The following is a 20784-nucleotide window of genomic DNA, read 5'->3' on the forward strand; positions in this document are numbered from 1 at the left end:
CTACTGACTTCAATGTGGCGGCTGCAGCTAGTATGCAGCCGCCGGATATTCGTTTTCTGCGCGCGCGCGCCCAATGGCTACCTGCTCCGCGGAGCCGCTCCCTCATTGGCCTGGAGTGCCGTCAGTCGGGGGAGGGCCAGATTCGGACGCCCCACGCTCATTGGCCCTGACGGCCTTCACACGGGGGCGGGCCTGCGCGGGACGCTGCACGCTCATTGGCCGCGAGGGCTGTCAGGCGGGACTTTCATTTCGTTCAAAGTACTTTCTAATTTTTCATGACATGACCCACGTGTTATTTGTATTTATTTATTTATTCAATTTGGTGTCATTAATACACAGTCACATGAGCAACAATGTGCTTACTAGATTCCCCCCATTATCAAGTTTCCCCACACACCCCATTACAGTCACTGTCCATCAGCGTAGTAAGATGTTGTACAATCATTACTTGTCTTCTCTGTATTTACTGCCTTTCTCGTGTCCCCCCGCTACATTATGTGTGCTAATCGTAATGCCCCTTTTCCCCCTTATCCCTCCCTTCCCACCCACCTCCCCGGTCCCTTTCCGTTTGGTAACTGTCAGTCCATTCTTGGGTTCTTTGAGCCTGGGGGCTCCGTGGATCCTGTTTGGGGTATTGAAGAAGCAGGGCCATAGACCAAACAAGGTGCCAGGAGAGACAGAGCAGGAAGAGGGAGAGAGCCAGGGCGAGGACCTTGTTCGTCTCGTTCACTTTGGTATCTGCAGCGTCCAGAGCAATAACCAGCTCATTGTAGATTTTCAGTATGTGCTCGTTAAATGAATGAACGAAGAAAGGAAGGTAGGGTGATGAGTAACTGGGTGAGAGGAAGGATAAAGGTGATGGCTCCAGCGATCTCTGGCTTCGCCCCAGGGCTGTCACTCACCCGGTTACCCTGGCAACTCTGTTTTCTGGTAAATTCAAAGTGGTGCGTTGCCAGGAGACCCAGGGACAGGGCGGAACTGAGATTTTTCTGGGCTTTCTCTCTCCCTCTGAGGCCAGGAAATGGCTCCACAACATGCTCCAATACACCCACCCACACAGCTGGGCACCCGCACACCCCTCCACACACACCACACACACACACACACACACACACACTAGGACTCTGCATGTACTGCACTTCCAGAATCCCCATCACCCACAAGCTCACAGCCCTTCCTGATCTTGACACAAAGCATCCCATACACAGTCTTCCACATTCACGTTCCCATACACCAGAATACACTGATACAACCATACCATTGCTACTACACACATAACCTGCACACTGTTACACTGCCTTGTCAAATGCTTCCCAACCATAATTCGACTCACTTTGCAACATCACGTGCACAGTTATATGCACAGTTACGTGCACAGGAGCGTGATGATCACAACCCAGAGCACTTAGCTCCAAGACATCCCTGTGGCTCATTTTCCTGCTCCTATTCAGGTCTCTGCTTAACCATCACCTACTCAGAGAGACTTTCCCTGACCACCTGTGTAAAATCACACACCCTTCACTCTTTAACTGTTTATCCACCTTTGTTTCTCTTCAGATAACATCACTTCCAATGCTATGAATTTATTTTATAGCTTCTCTGCTGGCTAAATTTCAGCTCCACCACGGTAGTCATTATTTTGTTCCCTGCTGGGTTCCCACCTAGAATTACACCTGGCACACAGTAGGTGCTCAATAATATAGGCTGAATACATTGGCAGAGATGCATACATTTGGCCTATTTCTTGTGCATGCAGTACTTCTTTCACTTCTCAGAATCCCCTCTTCATGTCCTATTGGAAGGATGCTTACCTTAGAGGGGCTCCTTAGATGAAGGATAGCTCGGGGACAATCTGTGCTTCTCCTTCATTGATTAGCAGCTCAAGCAATTAGTTCATTCAATGAATATTTATTGAGAACCTACTGTGTGCTGGGCCCTGTCCTAGGCATGTGGGTGTGAGCAGAGAACAGACAAGTCTCTGTCCTGGTGGAGCTTACATCCTAGCGAGGAAGGAGATAATGACCACTGAGCATAACGAGGGATTTAAACAGTCTCTAAGCACATGGTAAGTGTATGCAGAAAAAGTTTGTACGGGGAAGGCAAGTTGGAAGGGCCACTTATTTTCTTTTTGCAATTTTGAATAGGGTGGTAGGGGCAGGCCTCACTGAGAAGGTAACATTTGGGGAAAGGCTTGAAGGAGCTGAGGGGATTCAACCATGCAGATACGTGGGGGAAGAGCCTTCTAAGGGAAGGCGCCCTGAGGCATTGGCTTTGACACAGAAGGCTGTGAGGAACCTCAAGAAGGTTTGAGCAGACAGGGGCCACGGTCTGGTTGATATTAAAACCAGAGCTCAGTTTTAATGACTTTGAGATGCTGTGAGACCGCAGGGGCATGTCAAGAAGACTTGAATAAGTGTGTAACGTTAGTCTGGGTTTGCTACCTATCCATTTTGGGGTGGGGTTGTCGGCAAGGCAAGGGTTGCTGTCTCCACCCTCTCTAGCAGGGCCAAACACTTCTGTGTCCAGCAGCCCCCACTTCACTCTTTCTTGGCCCGCGCTTAACATCAGGACCACGGACGGAGGCAGACGGGCGGTTCTGGGTGCTGTCCTCTGTGCTCAAGTTTTGCTTCTCTGTCGCACACAGAAGCTGTGCAACAGGGGGGACCGCAGGTCTGAGGTGTGCAAACCCTGGAAACAGGCGGTCTGGTCGGTGCAGCAGGACGCTGCCCCTCCTCTGCCTTCAGCCCTCTCCTACTCCCATTTCATTTATTCAGCCCCAGCACCTCCTCCATCTCCTCTCCCTCTCCCTGCCCTTCCACTTGCTCAGTTCCAGCCACACACCTCTCTGTTCCCTGAACACATCAGGTACATTACCACCTCAGGGCCTTCACGCTCGTTGTTCCCTCTGCCTGGAATTTCCCTGACTACCCTCTTTAAAGTGCAAACTGTGTCCCTATTCCAGTTATCCCATTGTCTTCTCCAGCTAAGTGTTCTTATCATTATCAAGGTCTGATATATCAAATATCCCAATCCTTGACCTAAATCCTTGAACCTAGAGTTTGGAATTCAGAATTTTTCAGATTTGTGAGTGGTACTATGGTATAAATACTACATATTGCATAATACACCTAGTGGGACCTGGGATAATATCTCAAAATCAACCACTTTGTCTGTAACAAAACATAAGGGTATCCACATCACGTTAATAAAGGCTATAATAACTACATGTCAGTCCAGGTCAGGATTTGCCACACGTGAATTAGGAAAGAAATCTTGGTTTATAGACCTTGTTGAAATCTGGAATTGTGGCTTTGTACCTATCATACTTCCCTTGCTTATTCTCCGTCTCTCCCTAGTAGAAGGTGGGCTCCCAGAGGGCAGGGACTGGCATCTGTTCTGTTCACTGCTGTGGCCCCTGTGCCTAACTAAACAGCACCTGGCACACAGTAGCTGCTCCAGAGTGCTGAATGGATGAAGGAGGAAGGGAGGGAAGCCGACTCCCCTCTCCTAGTTCCTGGATGACGCGGAGTCCCGAATGGCCTATCTGGAGCACCGCAGAGCCACGGTGTAGGGGTGGGTGTTGTTGTGTGGCTGCCTGCCTGCTCCTACCCTCCCTGGTCTCCACTGGGTCCTCAGAGGTTGGGTCTCAGCACAACATCACTATCAGAACCCCTGCTTGCATCCATGCAGCTAGGGGTTTGGCTTGGAGATTCTTAGTGCCCTGGCCCTATTCCCTGTGCCCTCTGCACCATGGCCATGGTCAGAAGGAGGCCAGATGCCTGGAAAAGACAGTCATGTGAGGCCCCTCACCACATGTTTGTGTGTTTGTGTGGGGATGTCCACATTTGACAGTTAAAGAAAAGATAAAGATCTGTGGAGCATAAGAACAAAGCAAAAACTGAAGGAACAAAACAGCAGCGGACTCACAGAACCCAAGAATGGACTAACAGTTGCCAAAGGAAAAGGGACTGGGGAGGGTGGGTGGGAAGGGAGGGAGAAGGGGACTAAGGGGCATTACGATTCGCATACATCATGTAGGGGGGACACGGGGAAGGCAGTATAGCCCAGAGAAGGCAAGTGGTGACTCTATAGCATCTCACTACGCTGATGGACAGTGACTGTAATGGGGTATGTGGTGGGGCCTTGATAATGGGGGGAAGCTAGTAACCACAATGTTGCTCGTGTGATTGTATATTAGTGATACCAAAATTTAAAAAATTGAAAAAAAAGAAACCAGCAGAGAAGTTAAGTAACTTTGCAGAGGCCACACAACCAGAAAATACTGAGTCAGGATTTAAAACCAAGTCGTTAGCTCCTTGGTCCCACAATGCCTTTCCACAGTTGCCCTCAGACACACCCACACCCAGACTCACCAACACCTAGATCCATGATTAAAGTTCTTCTTCCTTGCAACCCAGGGAAGGAAGGCAAGTGGCCAAACTTCTGTTACAAACAAGTCTTTATTAAAGATGAGGAGGGAGCAGGAAAGGTGGGGCAGTTTCTCCTCTGCCCAGTACCTTTGGCTGCCCGAGGAGGGGGAGCCCTCTCTGCTCCACCCATGTCCTCTATAATGGCACATAAGCATGAGGCTGAGGCATGGGGAATGGTGTGGAGAACAGGGGTGGTTTCCAGGAAAAACAGGCCCCTTCCCACAGCCCTAATAACTAACAGAAGGGTTTACAGTGACCCAGGCTCAGGCAAGGGGAAGCACAGCACCATGAAGCCCAAAAACCTCTGAACTGGGGCTAGCCCTGCGTAAGTAGGGAGTTAGGAGGGACTCAGTGAGAGGTTGCACATGGAGGCGGGGCTGAGATAGGAATAGGTGCGCCAAGGACCCTGCCGCGGGGGAGCCTGCCCCCACCCTCCTGCTGAGCATTCTCATTCTGAGAAGACCCAGTGACAAAGGATGACCCCACCTCCCTCCTCTCCTTGGCACGCGCTATGACACTGGCGTCCCCCATTGACTGGAATCATACCCACCCACCTTAGAAATTCTGAAAACCAAGGACTCCTACTGGTTGTTCTGACGCTGAACACTGCCTGGAGTTGCCCTCTGCCTGAGATTCTAAGAATTGACGGGGGAGTTTCCCATTGGCTGAAGTAAAGTCCTTTTGGTTAGAATTCTGAGAACTGGGGGTCCCCACTGGCTGGCAGTGGCCAATAGGGTCAGGTTTTGGCTCTTAAAGGAGCCACCCTAGAGGCCCACCTCCTAGTTATGCCCCTTGGATGGTCCCAGAGGACAAGAGAGGCGGAGGGTCCCCCTAATGTCCTCCCAGCCAGGCTGATATCTGGGCCTGGCTGGTTTGGGGACAGGGGGCTTTGGCACTCACACGGCACACGCACACACACGCGTGGCAGGGGAGAAATGGGGAGCGGGTAGGTTCTGGGTGGGTGGTGGGGCCTCACAGCAGGTGGTCACGGCTGGCAAATAGGTAAGGGCTGAAGTTGTCCCGGTGAAAAGGGGAGGGGTAGAGTCCGCTCAGGGTGTACAGGTCCCGCAGTAGAGGTGTGGGCAGCAGCAGCTTCCGACCACGTCCGCCTCCCCCACCTGGCCCCCCAGGCCCCGGGGAGGAGGGTGAGGGGCCCTGGCTGGGAGCTGGTGCACGCAGAGGCAGGGGCAGGGGCAGCGGTGTCGGCTCAGACCTCAACCGAGGGCGCGGCACACGGGGCGACGAACACATGGCTGGAGCCCTGGAGGACACGCAGCTGGGGATCAGGTGGCCACGGCGGGTGCAGTTCTGTGGCTCTGAGGGTCAGGGAGCAGAGATCGGGGCATCAGAAAGCTTGGGAAGGGACCACGAGAACATAGGGGAGACCTCTGCGGCAGTGACTGCCATCTGGAAGTCCCCCCCGGTTACCCCCCACTCCCTCGACACTCACTGGGTGGGGTGAGCCGTGCCGGTGTCCAATGCGGCCTGCAGGCCTAAGGTTTTTGAGACAAACAGGCAGAGGGAAGGGGCTAGCGGCCCCCCAGGCCCTGCCGGCCACAACCACGAGGGGGCGCATTGGGCAGAAAGCCCAATGGAAACACCAACCAGGATTCTCAGGATTAATCATGTCCCCTTGGGAGGGAGAGAGGAGACGGGCACTTGTTTCTGGGACTGTCCCCCAGGACCTAGGCCCGCAGAGATGAGCCATTGCCCACCCCCCATGGCCCTGAGATCCCCATCTCTTGCCTAACTTCCTGCCTCCCTGGTCCCCCTCCAGCTACCACCCTCTCCAGCGGGGAGCGGCCCCCAGCCCCCCTTACCTGGGCCACACTTAACTTCTCGAGGGGGCTCTCCATGGTGGGGGCTTGGCCCAAGTCCTCCCAGGGGGAGAGCCTTCGGCCAGAAGGCAGCCGGCTCTGGAAGTTGTGCACGACACAGGTGACCTGGGGCAGAGGGAGGGCAGTTTGCATGTTGAGGCCAGAGGCCAATAAGTAGGAGTTGTATAAATACCATCCCCATTTTTCAGATAAGGAAACTGAGGCTCAGGTTTCAAAAAGCAGCTAACATTTTTATGGCGCTTCCTATATGGCACCACTGTTCTTTCCATTTTACCAAGAGGTAGGTACTGTTACTTAGTCCAAAGGGTGGGAAGAAGGTGAAGGCAAGTAAGGCCAAGTTGTGCAAGAGCAGAATCGGATACTGTCTGCATTTAAAACTTCAGTATTTTTGGACAAGGTGTTGTCTGCATTAATTTTGATTTTTAAAACGTTTTCATTACTATACTATTTATCTTGATTACTGAGTGGGTTTGTGCCTCCTTCAATTTTGTGCTCATAGCGAGTGCTTCACTTGCTTGGCCCTCTTCCTATCATCCCGTTTCACAGATGAAAACCTCCAGGCAGCGTAAGGTTAAGAGACTCGCCCCAGGTCCATACTCTCCACCATCACACAGGCCTGCCTCTTGGGTCATGGAGCTGATGGAGGGTCTGCCATACAGGGACAGATGGGAAGGTGGCTCACCAGAAAGGTGGCGATGGCTGCTCCGGTAAGGAAGCCAGCCAGAATGTCTGAACAGTGGTTGCGGTACTCAGCCACGCGGACCACGACCACCAGGAAGGCAGGGCACAGCAGGGGCAGGCAGAGCAAGGATTTGACCAGGCGGGAGCCCTTCACACAGAACACGAGTGTCACGTACATCTGTGGGAGCCAGACCGGTCAGGTCACATGGGGCGGTGCAGCTGCCAAACCCGAGTGGACACTGCGTTCCTGGTTATGGGGAGTGGCTGGATCCCCCGGAATGACACTGGACTGGGACGCTGAGGCCAGGGTCTCCAGAAAAAGGAGCCAGGGGAACAGGAGTTTGGGGGATGGAGTCACGGACTCCCAGTGGGTCCTTCCAGGGACGGGGATGTGCACAGAGCACCAAAGAGCAGTGGACATTTCTGGGGCCTGGTCTCCCCAGGATCAGTCACACACCCAGAAAGATGCTTGCTTGGGGTGGAGTTTCAGAACTAGAGGGTGGAATTGGGGTTCAAGGGGTAGGTTCAAGAGCTCATGATCAAGTAGGATTTATTCCAGGGATGCAAGGATGGTACACTATTAGAAAATCCATGAACAATATCCACCACATCAGTAAAATGGAGGACAAAAAAAAAATGATCACGTCCAAAGATGCTGAAAAAACATTCGACAATACTCCACATCAATTCATGATAAAAACTTTCAAGAAAATGTGTATACAGGGAAAGTACCTCAACATAATAAAGGCCGTATATGACAAGCCCACAGCCAATATCATACTTAACAGCGAGAAGCTGAAAAGTTTTCCTCTGACATCGGGAACAGGACAGGGATGCCCACTCACCCCACTGCTATTTAACATACTACTGGAGGTCCTAGGCATGGCAATCAGACGAAACAAAAAAATACAACGCATCCAGACTGGTAAAGAACAAGTCAAACTGTCACTATCTGCCAATGACATGATATTTATCGTACATAAAAAAAAACCCTAAACACTTCACTCCAAAACTACTAGAACTGATATCCGAATTCAGCAGAGTTGCAGGACACACAATTAATACACAGAAACCTGTTGCTTTCCGAGCCACTAACGATGAACTAGCACAAAGAGAAATCAGGAAAACAATTCCATTCACAATTGCATCAACAAGAATAAAATACCTACGAATAAACCTAACCAAGGAACTGAAAGACCTACCATACCCTGAAAACTACAAGACACTCTTAACAGATACTAAAGAGGACACAAACAAATGGAAACTCATCCCATGCTCCTGCCTAGGATGAATTAGTATTATCAAAATGTGCATCCTGCCTAAAGCAATCTACAGATTCAATGCAATCAGCCTCAAATTACCAACAGCATTCTTCAACGAACCGGACACATTTTTATGAGATAACAAGTACAGCATTTCGTCAGGAGTAAGGGCGAAGCGCAGATCTCCTACCTTGCGGTGCTGAGCAACGGGGTCCAGGGCACTGACGAAGTCAGAGGCACACATTGAGCGAGTAAAGGACGTAAAGAGCACCCTTGCCTCACCCAGAGGCTGGGGCGGCCTGAAGAAGCAGGCTGGAAGTCAAGCAGACAGAAAGAGAGACACTCCTCATGGATACCCAGTCGGGCTGTCGGGGTCTGATTCCAGACACGCGGGCCTTTGAGGAGCCGCAGAAGCGCAGCCTCAGCCTAGACTCTCGCAGGTGCCCACGGCCTTCCTCAGTCCCTAGCATCAAGGAGATGCCTCTGAAGGGGAATCCTGGCCTCCACTCAGGTGACTTTCCCAGCTCCCAAGGGAGACGGGGGATCCACTGAGGGAGACGCAGGAGAACCTGTCGCTCGAGACTTTGAGATCAGCAGCCAGGCTAGTCCCATTTAAGTGGCTGACGAGCGCCGATGTTGTTTGCCATAGACGGCTTCCTTCTATAAGGACAGTGAAAGAAAAGGCACGTTCGGATGCCTATACTCACCTCCGAAGTTATCCCGCACGAGCCTACAAAAATGATGCAGCTTCTCACACCAGAAGGGTATGAAACTAGAAATAAATTGTGCAAGTAAAATGAGAAAGCCTACCACCGCGTGGAGTCTTAACAACATGCTCCTGAATAACCAACGGATCAATGACCGAATAAAAACAGAGATCAAGCAATATAAGGAGACAAATGGCAGCAAGAACTGAACAATACAAAATCCGTGGGACACAGACAAGGCGGTGCTAAGAGGGAAGTATACTGCAATACAGGCCTACCTCAGGAGAGAAGAACAATCCCCTATGAGCAGTCTAAATTGAAAACTATTATAACAAGAAAAAGAAGAACAAATGGGGCCCATATTCAGCAGGAGGAGGAACATAATAAAGATTGAAGCAGAAATAAATAAAACTGAGAAGAATGAAACAACACAAAGAATCGATGAAAGCAGGAACTGATTCTTGGAGAAAATAAACAAAATGGATAAACCCCTAGTCAGACTCATCAAGAAAAAACGAGAGCCTGCACACATAAATTGAATCAGAAATGAGAAAGAAAAAAATCACTACAGAAAAAACAGAAATACAAAGAATTATGAGAGAATGCCATGAAAAATCATATGCTAACACACTGGATATCCTACAAGAAATGGACAACTTTCTAGGAAAATGCAACCCTCCAAGGCTAACCCAGAAAGAAAAGAAAACTGAACAGATCAATTACTAGGAACAAAATTGAACTGGCAATCAAAAAACTACCTAAGAGCAAAACACTAGAACCAGACGGCTGCACCGCTGACCTTAATCAAACATGTAGTGAAGATCTAATAGTCATCCTCCTTAAACTTTTCCAAAAAGTAGAAGAGGAAATACTTCCAAACTCATTCTACGAGACCAGCATCACCTTAATACCAAAACCAGGCAAAGACATCACAGAAAAGGAAAATTACAGACCAATATCGCTGAGGAAATTTCATGCAAAAATACTCAACAATCCACTTCTAGGAATTTACCCTAAGAATGCAGCAGCCCAGTTTGAAAAAGACAGATATCCTCCTATGTTTATCGCAGCACTGTTCACAACAGCCAAGAAATGGAAGCAACCTAAGTGTCCGCCATCAGTAGATGAATGGCTATAGAAGATGTGGTACATATACACAATGGAATATTATTCAGCCATAAGAAGAAAACAAATCCTACCATCTGCAACAACATGGATGGAGCTAGAGGGTATTATGCTCAGGGATAGAAGCCGGTCAGAGAGAGACAAGCACCAAATGATTTCACTCATCTGTGGAGTATAAGAACAAAGGAAAATATGAAGGAACAAAACAGCAGTGGAATCACAGAACCCGAGAATGGACTAACAGGTACCAAAGGGAAAGGGACTAGGGAGGATGGATGGGTAGGGAGGGGTAAGGGGGGCAAAGAAGAAGGGGGATATTAAGATTAGCATGTGTTGGGGGATGGGAGAAATGGGAAGGCTGTACAACACAGAGAAGACAAGTAGTGATTCTACAACATTTTCCTGTGGTGATGGACAGTGTCTGTAAAGGGGTTTATACAGGGCACCTGGTATAGGGGAGAGCCTAGTAAACATAATATTCGTCATGTAAGTGTAGACTAATGATAACAAACAAACAAACAAAAAAGCAGTTCCTGTGTGGTGACTTCCAATGAGTTCTACACAATGGTACAAAGGGCATATAAAAGTGTAGGCAAAGGGTCTGTTTGTGTTAATACAGAGGATCAAAGCCTAATTTGGCTACCCAGACAATGAACTAAGATACGATATGAAAAAGAACTTCCAACATCAGCACTCTCGGGAAGACTCATACCAGAAGATGATCATCAAAAAACCTCAACAAAGATCCAGGCGATGCTGCAGTTGTAGCTGCACTCATCCCACCAGTTCCTGGACTTGCCATGGGAATGAAGAAGGAGATATCTAAGCTGGCCTGTGCAAACAGTAAAACAACAAATTTGACTGGATCTATACTGTTGGAACTCAACCAAGAATTTGGAGAAGTGCAAATTGTAGCGCTACAAAATCTTACAACTACAGAATATGTACTGTTAAAAGAACCTATGGGATGTGAACAGTCCCCAGGAATGGGTTGTTTTAATTTGTCGGATTTCTCTCAGACTGTTCAAGTTCAGTTGGATAATATCCACCATATCATAGATAAGTTTTCACAAATGCCTAAGGTGCCTAACTGGTTTTCTTGGTTTCACTGCAGATGGCTGGTAATTATAGGTCTGCTTTGGTTATGTAACTGTACTCCTATTATGTTAATGAGTGTGTGCAATTTAATTAGTAGTTTAAAACCTATACATGCTGAAGTTACTCTACAAGAAGATATGTGAAAGAAATAATCAATCTTCCCACGATTTCTTCCGCCTGCTACTTCTATAGCTTTTCTTCTTCCTTCCTAATTACAACCCTTAAATAGAATTCGTGCCTCATATCGAATTTACCGAGTATCATAATTCCTCCAAGTGGTAAAGATACCTCAAAACAAATGCTGGGCATAGAAGAAACAGGGCATAAATATGCAAAAAAGTAAAAAGCTAACCTTTTCAAACAATAAGACTTCTCTCTCACTTACCAACTTTACATTTCCCTGTATGGCCCCGGAAGATGACTGGTTAGCCAGAGACGGGTAAGATTCCTCAAGGGAGGAACAACCTAAGACAGGCACAGTCACAGGGGTGCCATCAGGTGAGAAATTGGGGATCAACAGAGGTGAGGCTTAGAACCTCACCACCCCTGCTCTGAGAGAAATCTTCTGCATCCGTGGATGTTTTATTGCCCATGTCTAGCTTGGATCAACCCATAGTCTACAGGCACACACCTGATCATCTACATTTGCTCTCTTACAACACTAAACTATGTTGTCTACCTTTATCTTGCATCTTCCTACCACCTCAGCATTTTATTAAAAATAATAATAATAAAGAGAAAAATTTGGAATCCACATATAAATCAAGTAAAAAAATCAAACAAATATTCATATTTGGACTGATTGTTTATAGTTCATAATGCATGAGCAAAACTGAAAGTTTCTGTGATGACTGCCCTTGTACTGTTCACCGTGTACCTTATTCACAATGTAAGAATTTGTTCTCCATGTAAGAACTTGTTCAAAATGCTTCAGAAGATTGGAAAATTAGGCTTGGGGTGGATTAATGATGGTGCATTGAGCATTGACTCCCCTACATAGAATTTTATTGTTGTTATGAACCATTTGATCAATAAATATGAGAGATGCCCTCTAAAAAAAAAAAGTACAGACTTCCAATTGTACAATAAATAAGTAACCGGGATGTAATGTATAGCATAAGGAATATAGTCAAAATATTGTAACAACTTTGTACGGTGATAGCTGGTAGCTAGAATTATCATGTATATAAATGTTGAATCACTGTGTTGTACTCCTGAAACTAATGTAATACTGTGTGTCAACTACACTTCAATAAAAAATAATAATCTACAAAAAAAAAAAAAGTACAGCATTTCGTTAGGAATAAGAGCAAAGCATAGATTTCCTACCCTGCGGTGCTGAGCAATGGGGTCCGGGGCACTGACGAACTTAGAGGCACACATCGAGTGAGGAAAGGATGTAAAGAGCACCCTTGCCTAACCCAGAGGCTGGGGCGGCCTGGAGAAGCAGGCTGGAAGTCAGGCAGACAGAAAGAGAGACACTCCTCATGGATACCCAGTCGGGCTGTCGGGGTCTGATTCCAGACACGCGGACCTTTGAGAAGCCGCTGAAGTGCACCCTCAGCCTAGACTCTCGCAGGTGCCCACGGCCTTCCTCAGTCCCTGGCGTCCAAGGAGATGCCTCTGAAGGGGAATCCTGGCCTCCACTCAGGTGACTTTCTCGGCTCCCAAGGGAGATGGGGATCCACTGAGGGAGATGCAGGGGAACCTGTCACTCGAGACTTTGAGATCGGCAGCTGGGCTAGTCCCATTTAAGTAACTGACGAGTGCCCGATGTTGTGTGCCATAGACAGCTTCCTTCTAGAAGGACAGAAAAGAAAGAAAAAGCAGGCTCAGATGCCTATACTCACTTCCGAAGTTATCCCGGAGTAGCCCACAAAAATGATGCAGCTTCTCAGACCACGAGGGTTTGAAATTAGAAATAAATTATGCAAATAAAATGAAAAGGCCTACCACAGCATGGAGTCTTAAAAATATGCAAATAAATAATCAATGGATCAATGATCGAATAAAAACAGAGATCCAGTAATATATGGAGACAAATGACAGCAATAACTGAATAACGCAAAATCCGTAGGACACAGACAAGGCGGTGCTAAGAGGGAAGTATACTGCAATACAGGCCTCCCTCAGGAGAGAACCACAATCCCATATGCATAGTCTAAACTGAAAACTATCACAAGAAAAAGAAGAACAAATGGGGGCCCATAGTCTGCAAGAGGAGGAACACAATAAAGATTGAAGTAGAAATAAATAAAACCTAGAAGAATGAAACAAGACAAAGAATCGATGAACGCAGGAGCTGATTCCTGGAGAAAATAAATGAAATGGATAAACCCCTCGGCAGACTAGTCAAGAAAAAACAAGAGCCTGCACACATGAACAGAATCAGAAATGAGAAAGGAAAAACCACTACAGTAACCACAGAAATACAAAGAATTATGAAAGAATGCCATGAAAAATTATATGCCAATACACTGGATAACCTACAAGAAATGGAAAACTTTCTAGAAAAATGCAACCCTCCAAGGCTAACCCAGAAAAACAGAATATCTGAACACATCAATTACAAGGAGTAAAATTGAACTGGTAATCAAAAAACTACCTAAGAACAAAACACCAGAACCAGACGGCTGCACTGCTGACTTTAATCAAACATGTAGTGAATATATAATAGTCATCCTCCTTAAACTTTCCCAAAAAGTAGAAGAAGAAATACTTCCAAACTCATTCTATGAGGCCACCATCACCTTAATACTAAAACCAGGGAAAGACACCACAGAAAAAGAATATTACAGACCAATATCACTGAGAAGAATATATGAAAATATACTCAACAATCCACTTCTAGGAATTTACCCTAAGAATGCAGCAGCCCTCTTTGAAAAAGACAGATGCACCCCTATGTTTATCGTAGCACAATTTACAATAGCCAAGAAATGGAAGCAACCTAAGTGTCCATCAGTAGACAAATGGCTAAAGAAGATGTGGTACATATACACAATGGGATATTATTCAGCCATAAGAAGAAAACAATTCCTACCATTTGCAACAGCATGGATGGAGCTAGAGGGTATTATGCTCAGGGAAATAAGCCAGTCAGAGAGAGACAAGCACCAAATGATTTCACTCATTCATATGTGGAGTGTAAGAACAAAGAAAAACTGAAGGAACAAAAAAGCAGCAGAATCACAGAACCCAAGAATGGACAAACAGTTATCAAAGGAAAATGGACAGGAGAGGATGGGAGGGAAGGGAGGGATGAGGGGGAAAAAGAAAGGGGGCATTACCGTTAGCATGGATAATGTGGGGGGGGCATGGGAAGTGCTGTGCAACACAGAGAAGACAAGTAGTGATTCTACAACAACGGACTATGCTAATGAACAGTGATTGTAATGGGGTTTGTGGGGGGGACTTCGTGTAGGGGGGAGCCTAGTAAACATAATGTTCTTCACGTAATTGTAGATTAATGATAACAAAATAAAAATGAATAAAGGAAGGAAGGACGGAAGGAGGGAAGGAAGGAAGGAAGGAAGGAAGGCGGGATGGAGGGAGGGAGGGAGGGGGTAGGGGTTAATACCATTACCTTTGTGGTAAGATAGAGCTAAATTTAACATAGTGCTCTACTTACTGTTATAAGGCCACAGATTAACTGTTGAATAGCCTTAGTTTCCTCATTTCTAAAATAGGGAAGGATAACAGAGCCAACCTCATTGTATGTAATTTATCATGATTAGCACAATTCCCATTGCACAGCAAATACACAATAAGTATTAGCATCTATCTATTATACATTCTTCCTATCAAACATGAACTCATGAAGGTAAGTTTTTGATGGAGATTATAGGACCAACCTTAGATATGCTGGTGAAGACCAGACTCTATTCAGTACCCTGGAGATGTTACTTTTGCAAAGGGAATGTGCTAGAAAAATTGCTTTTCTTCTTTAGTTTTTCCAGTCAGCTCACACCATACACTTCTTGTTACTGAGAACCACCAGTAGGGAAGCTCACTGTAATTAAAAGATTGATCTTCTGGAAACAACGTTTAATAACAGGCACAAAAAAGTGTGTAATTCGGCATTTTCAAACACTGTCCTCAAGTTAATTTCACCGGAGCTGTTTGTGAACTATCTAGGAAGTCTAGAATCAGTATGTACATGCTGAAGTCAATGGACCAGAGAGAAGAGGAGACAAACTCCAACTGGCCACTTCATTGAGATCAGGGGAGCCTTGTGAAAAAAAAAGCAGGTGAACACACATTTTATATGCTCCAGATGCTAACAGATTTGCAAAGGTAATTTTTTGTATTTTGTGTGTTCTCTAAAGGAAAAATCTACCTTTATGCATATATGTATATGTATGTGTGTGTGTGTGTGTGTGTGTGTGTGTGTGTGAGTGTGTGTGTGCGTGTGTGTAGCAGGTATAGTGGGAAAAACAGTTTGTATATTGAAAAGACAAAAAAGGAAAGTGGTTCTGAGGAAAAAAAATACTCAACAAAATATTAGCACACCAAACTCAAAAATACATTAAAAAGATCATCCATCATGAACAAGTAGGTCTTATTCCAGGGAAGCAAGGATGGTACAGTATTAGAAAATCCATCAACATCATCCAACACATCAACAAAAAGGAGGAGAAAAACCACATGATCACGCCCATAGGTGCTGAAAAAACATTCGACAATATTCAACATCCATGCATGATGAAAACTCTCAACAAAATGGGTATACAGGCCAAGTACCTCCACATAATAAAGGCCGTGTATGACAAGCCCACAGCCAACATCATACTTAACAGCGAGATGCTGAAAGGTTTTCCTCTGAGATGGGGAACAAGACAGGGATACCCACTCTCTCCACTCTTATTCAACATAGTTCAACAAGATAATGGGTGAATGTAGTAACCACATTGTTTTTTCATGTAAAACCTTCATAAGCGTGTATATCAATAGTACCTTAATAAAAAAAAAAAAGAAAAGAAATAGCCTCCCTGAGGGCAGTGTGATCTAGATGTTATCCCTGGGGTTGGGGTCTTCCTGTGCGGGTGGGATGCCATCAGGGAGAGGACTGCCCCCACACTGCTCTTTCTTCCCAAAGCTCAGCTCTCATGCAGACCTCATGTGCCCCCCGAGCCACCCCGGCCCTCTAACTCTTACGCAGGGGTCCCTGACTTCTGCCAGGTTGCCCTCCATCCTCTGTTCTACCCCCATAAGGTGCTCAGGAATAGCGGGGCGCTCTAAGCCCCAGGCGGGCACACCTTGGCAGCACTGGGGAGGGCTGCTCAAACAGAACCTGGGCCTTTCTTCCTGACGCCTATAGGTGATGATCAGACACCAAAATCTATAAGCCCCAGGGTGTCTCCTCACGTCTGGAACACCAATGCATATGTAACCCAAGTAGATCCCAGGGCTGCAGGGCACCAGTCTAGCACTGTCCCATTTGATGAGACACAGCTGCCCCACACATTCCAGAAAATTCCTTTTCAGAAAACATTGAACTTGGTCTCTCAAAGCCCCTCCAAGAGGTGCACGTCTTCTGTTGGGGGCTTTCTCTGAGCCCAATTTCTCCACACTTCACACCTCAGAGTACCCCACAAAGCTCCCAGATCCCGAGTACTCCCCCATGGTGCCCTTCAGCTGTCCAGTTACTGGCTGAGTGGCATGACATCAATGACAAAAGGCTGGGAAAGATGAGCAGAGGCACTTGGTTCTGATTCTCCACATATGCTCCCCAAGGGCCCTCAGGATGTGTTCACCCTCCCAGGAGGGGAGGGATGGCTTGTTGGGGAGTTCCAGGATAAGCACAAACACCGCCGTGGGGGACTCCAGGATGGAGAGAGTCTCTAGGCCTTATGCTGCAGGTGGAGCCCCAGATTGGGGACTGGGGAAGTGGACCTGGGCCCTCCTGACAGCCTCAGGTGACCAGGTGACAGGAGGTAAAATCAGGACACGCAGGCCACCCTCCTTCCCCTGGCCCTGCATACAGCACCCTCAGAGCCATCTGCCTGCATGGTGGTCCCAGGGATGACCTCAGGCTCCCCAGCCACATAGGGAGGTAGGTTTGGGCAGGAGGAGGGCCAGCGGGCCCCAAGCAGGGCGGTGGCCCAGGTCAGACCTGTCATCCTGCACGGCCCACCCGCCTCAACCTGACACAGAAGAGCTTCTGGGCCCAGAAACAAAGCAGCAGCCCTGGGCCTGCTGGGTGGTCACTGGGCCAGTGGTCCATTCTGCCCCGGGTGTGTGCAGGTGCCCCGAGCATGCCAGGCTCTGGACTGCTGCTGGGATATCAGGCTAACACGGCTGCGTGGCCACCCTGACTGGGCTGCAGTGAACCTTCCCCACCTGGTGTGTGCTGGGGAGCTGGCAGGGCCCTCTGGCACCGGGTGCCCTGACCTGGGCCCAAGCACGGGGCTCTGGGGGCTCCCTGTCTTCTGACTCCTCAGAGAAGCTGATGCTGGTGTTCTTGTTCACCTAGTCAAAGAATGAACTTTGCAAACACTCAAGGTAAGAGAGCATGTGTGAGGCTTTTATTTAGAGATAAAGCAAAGGATAGAGCTCCTGGCTTGCCCCTGCCCAGAGGGGAGAAGATAGCCCCGGGGTGGTGCATTGTCTAGGGATTTATAGGCAGTTGAGAGACAAAGGGCCAGGGATGCAGACCTGTTAAATAGTCCCCAAATGCTTATCTTGGAAGAGACACGAAGTTTCTTATCAGTCTTCCAGATAATTTTGTAGAGTTAACACAGGAAATTTACTGCTTTGATTCTATCCCAGAATAGTAGCTTCTTGGTTTGGGAGCATATCAATCAAGACTGCCTGTCCTGCTCCCAAGGTGGGCTGAGTCATTGTCTGCTATGTTAAGAATCCTATTTTTTGACTTCTTGGGTTTTAAAATGCAATCTTATCTTTAAGATGGAATCTTTCCTGTTTTTACTATGCTGTTTGTGTCTGGGCTTGCTTGCCATTATTACTTGCCTAGGATGCAAATCGTTTGATTAGGGCTAGAGGAAGAAAAGCAGCATCTGGGTAAAGTTAAAGAAAATAAGCTGGGCCTTTTAGCAGGCTAAAGTAAATTTTACAATAGCTTCATTTAACTGACACAATGAAGACATGGGCTATGCTGCGGTCTTTTCTTATGTGGGGGATATTCAAACATTTCAGGCCACATTACTCCTGGCTTTTTAATTTTAATTAATCTCACAGAAGAATGTTTATGCCATTTTACAGAATTAATGTGACTCTGTGTGAATAAAATGAGTTCCTGTGGCCAGGATTCTCACCTGGCCCTGGCTGACCAGCTCACTGCACACCTGTGGGCAATACATGGCTGTTGACTCTATGTAAAGAGCTCCGCCCAGTGCTCTGGGCACGACACAGCGGCAGGGCTGCAAGGCTGCAGGAGAGCAGAGCAGAGGCTGGAGTGGTGGCAGCACCGAGGACAGAGGCCCAGAGGATGGCTGTGGGGACAAAGGGACCCAGAGGCAGAGACCGGCTTGCTGCATGCAGACTCGCTCTGAGTGAATAGGATTTTAGTGATTGACCTGCCACCTGGAAATATAGTTGGATATTACCCTTTCACCCCAAGGAACGTTTTGCTGTCAATTTCTTTGGTCACACTGAGTCCACAGTGAACTTGCCCAGGGCTGAAACCCACTGGCAGGACACTCTGACTTCACTTAATTGTTAAATATGGAGATTCCCTAGGGTATTTTCTCCAGAGGCCCTCACCCTACTCTGTCTAAACCCAGGTCCCTGTCTCATAGCCACATCCCTCCCTGTCTACCACACCTAGTTTACCTTATAATACAGCTATCTAAGGTGATAGAGCTCTTTCTGGTGCATGTACTGTATCAATTCTTTTCATGAAGTTGGCGGGTGGGACGTCAAAGTTTCTGAATCATTTGGGCCTTGATCTCAACTCTGAAATAATCTGCATGTCACAATGGCACATCTTTGGGTAGCCTGCCCTTTGGCCCACAGTGGATTCAACATCTAAAGGAAGACCAGAATTTTCTTTGAAAACAATCTGAAGTCAATTATAATAATCATGAACTGATTTATATTTTTGTGGGAAAGCTTGAATTTTGTTCTAATCAGGCTTAGGAAAACTACTGCAGCTGCTCGGGAGAGGTTTTCAGTGAGTGCTCTAGCATTTTGACACAAATTAGGGTTTTGTTTCCTAAATCCTGTTCAGGATGATGGGGTGTCACTAGGTTTGGAATCACAGAGAAGTCAGGTCCAGATAGAGTGAAACGTGAAACCAAAGTCAAGAAAGGAAAGCAAGTTTTATCTGAAACAGAGTGGGCCTCTGACTTAGAGTCAGAAGGCCCTGACTGCCTATCGTGAGGCTTCTTTTATGGGATTTTTGGCAGGGCAAAGGAGTCCTTGATTGACATTCTTTGGCCTTGGGCGCTTGATCTGATTGGAGGACTGGAGACATGGGTTGCGCTGTCACATTTTTCATCTGGGAAATTTTTGTCATCTGGAGTGTGCCTTGCTCTGAGGTATCTTGTCTGGGGAGTGTCTGCCCCCTTATAGTCACTCTCAGTCCCTGTAGCTTCAGTCAGTCAGCTGTCTGAGTTAGCTCCGGCTCTGTCTGATTAACTCTCTGAGTTCTTGGTAGGCCCCACCCACTTTTCATCCTGCTCATGTCTCTCTTTCGGCCTAATAAGGATGTTTCCGTTGAGCCAGTTTCTCCAGTGTTTGGCCTGGGCCCCAACAAGCATGTGGTACTTGTAGACTAACTGATATAAACCTGAGATGCAGGTCGGTAAGTTGAATAACTGTATTAAACACTTCAGCAAACACATGGGGTCCTCGGTCACTTCAGGAGACTCTGTAACTGTGGCTTGCGATGCAGCCTTACTCCAGGAAACAGAAACTTGGGGTTTTTTTGGATCCTCAAGACACTTAACTTTTTATGAATTTCTTTTTTTTTCAGGACACTTAACTTTAAAGGGGCTGGTTCTGATAGGTAATCAGAATGTGGAAACTGAGGCTATATAGGGAGTTTAGGTGGTGCAGAAGGGAAAAAGAATAATGGCCCTAGAGGTGGGGCCTGGTCATAAGGCGGCGGCTGTGCATTTGGAGACAAAGGAAAACAGGGGAGGGAAAAAAGAGGCCTTGGAAGCCTCTTTGTCTTTTGTTAATTGTTGGTCTCAGTTAGTTGGGAAATTCTATTTTGCAAAAAGGCAATTTTAGATCCTGGATAACATTAGAAAGTTTCAAAATACCAATTAAAATAGGTGTCCCATTCCGTTTTGACAATTTTTGAGCCATGGCTGTCCAATTTAGTTTTGAGAAGAGTAAGTCTGTGGAGATGAATAGTTTCCCACATTGGCCATTGGTGTTCTAAACTACTTTCAGTTATGTTGGCCCATTTATTTAGAAATGCAAATGAGGAAGGACCACAGTTTTTAAACATCTAACTTACTGGGATCACAGAAGGGCTGGGTGGGCTGGCAGCACCTTCAAAGTATCTTGATTTCTGGAATCCCATTTCCTGGAGGTTTTTCTCTAGAGCAAAAAGAAAAATTCCTAAACAGCACAGTTCCAGTAGGAATAGCCCAGCTCTAAAAGGAATCAGATCAAACGTCAGCACAGTTCCAACAGGAACAGTCTGTTTCCAAAAAGTAGAACCAAAGGT

General features: G+C 46.9%; 1 protein-coding gene across 1 annotated transcript; it reads right to left on the reverse strand.

Annotated features, from left to right (window-relative positions):
- Nucleotides 1-4470: 4470 nt before the first annotated feature.
- On the reverse strand, nucleotides 4471-8455 carry LOC130682369 (phospholipid phosphatase-related protein type 2-like). Its single transcript, XM_057496740.1, has 4 exons — nucleotides 8402-8455; nucleotides 6951-7127; nucleotides 6251-6373; nucleotides 4471-5746 (listed from the first exon to the last, which is right to left on the reverse strand). The coding sequence occupies exons 1-4, from the start codon at nucleotides 8453-8455 to the stop codon at nucleotides 5714-5716; spliced, it is 387 nt and encodes a 128-aa protein (XP_057352723.1). The 3' UTR covers nucleotides 4471-5713.
- Nucleotides 8456-20784: the final 12329 nt, after the last annotated feature.

Source organism: Manis pentadactyla, unplaced genomic scaffold (genome assembly GCF_030020395.1).
Source record: "Manis pentadactyla isolate mManPen7 unplaced genomic scaffold, mManPen7.hap1 scaffold_341, whole genome shotgun sequence".
NCBI lineage: Eukaryota > Metazoa > Chordata > Mammalia > Pholidota > Manidae > Manis > Manis pentadactyla.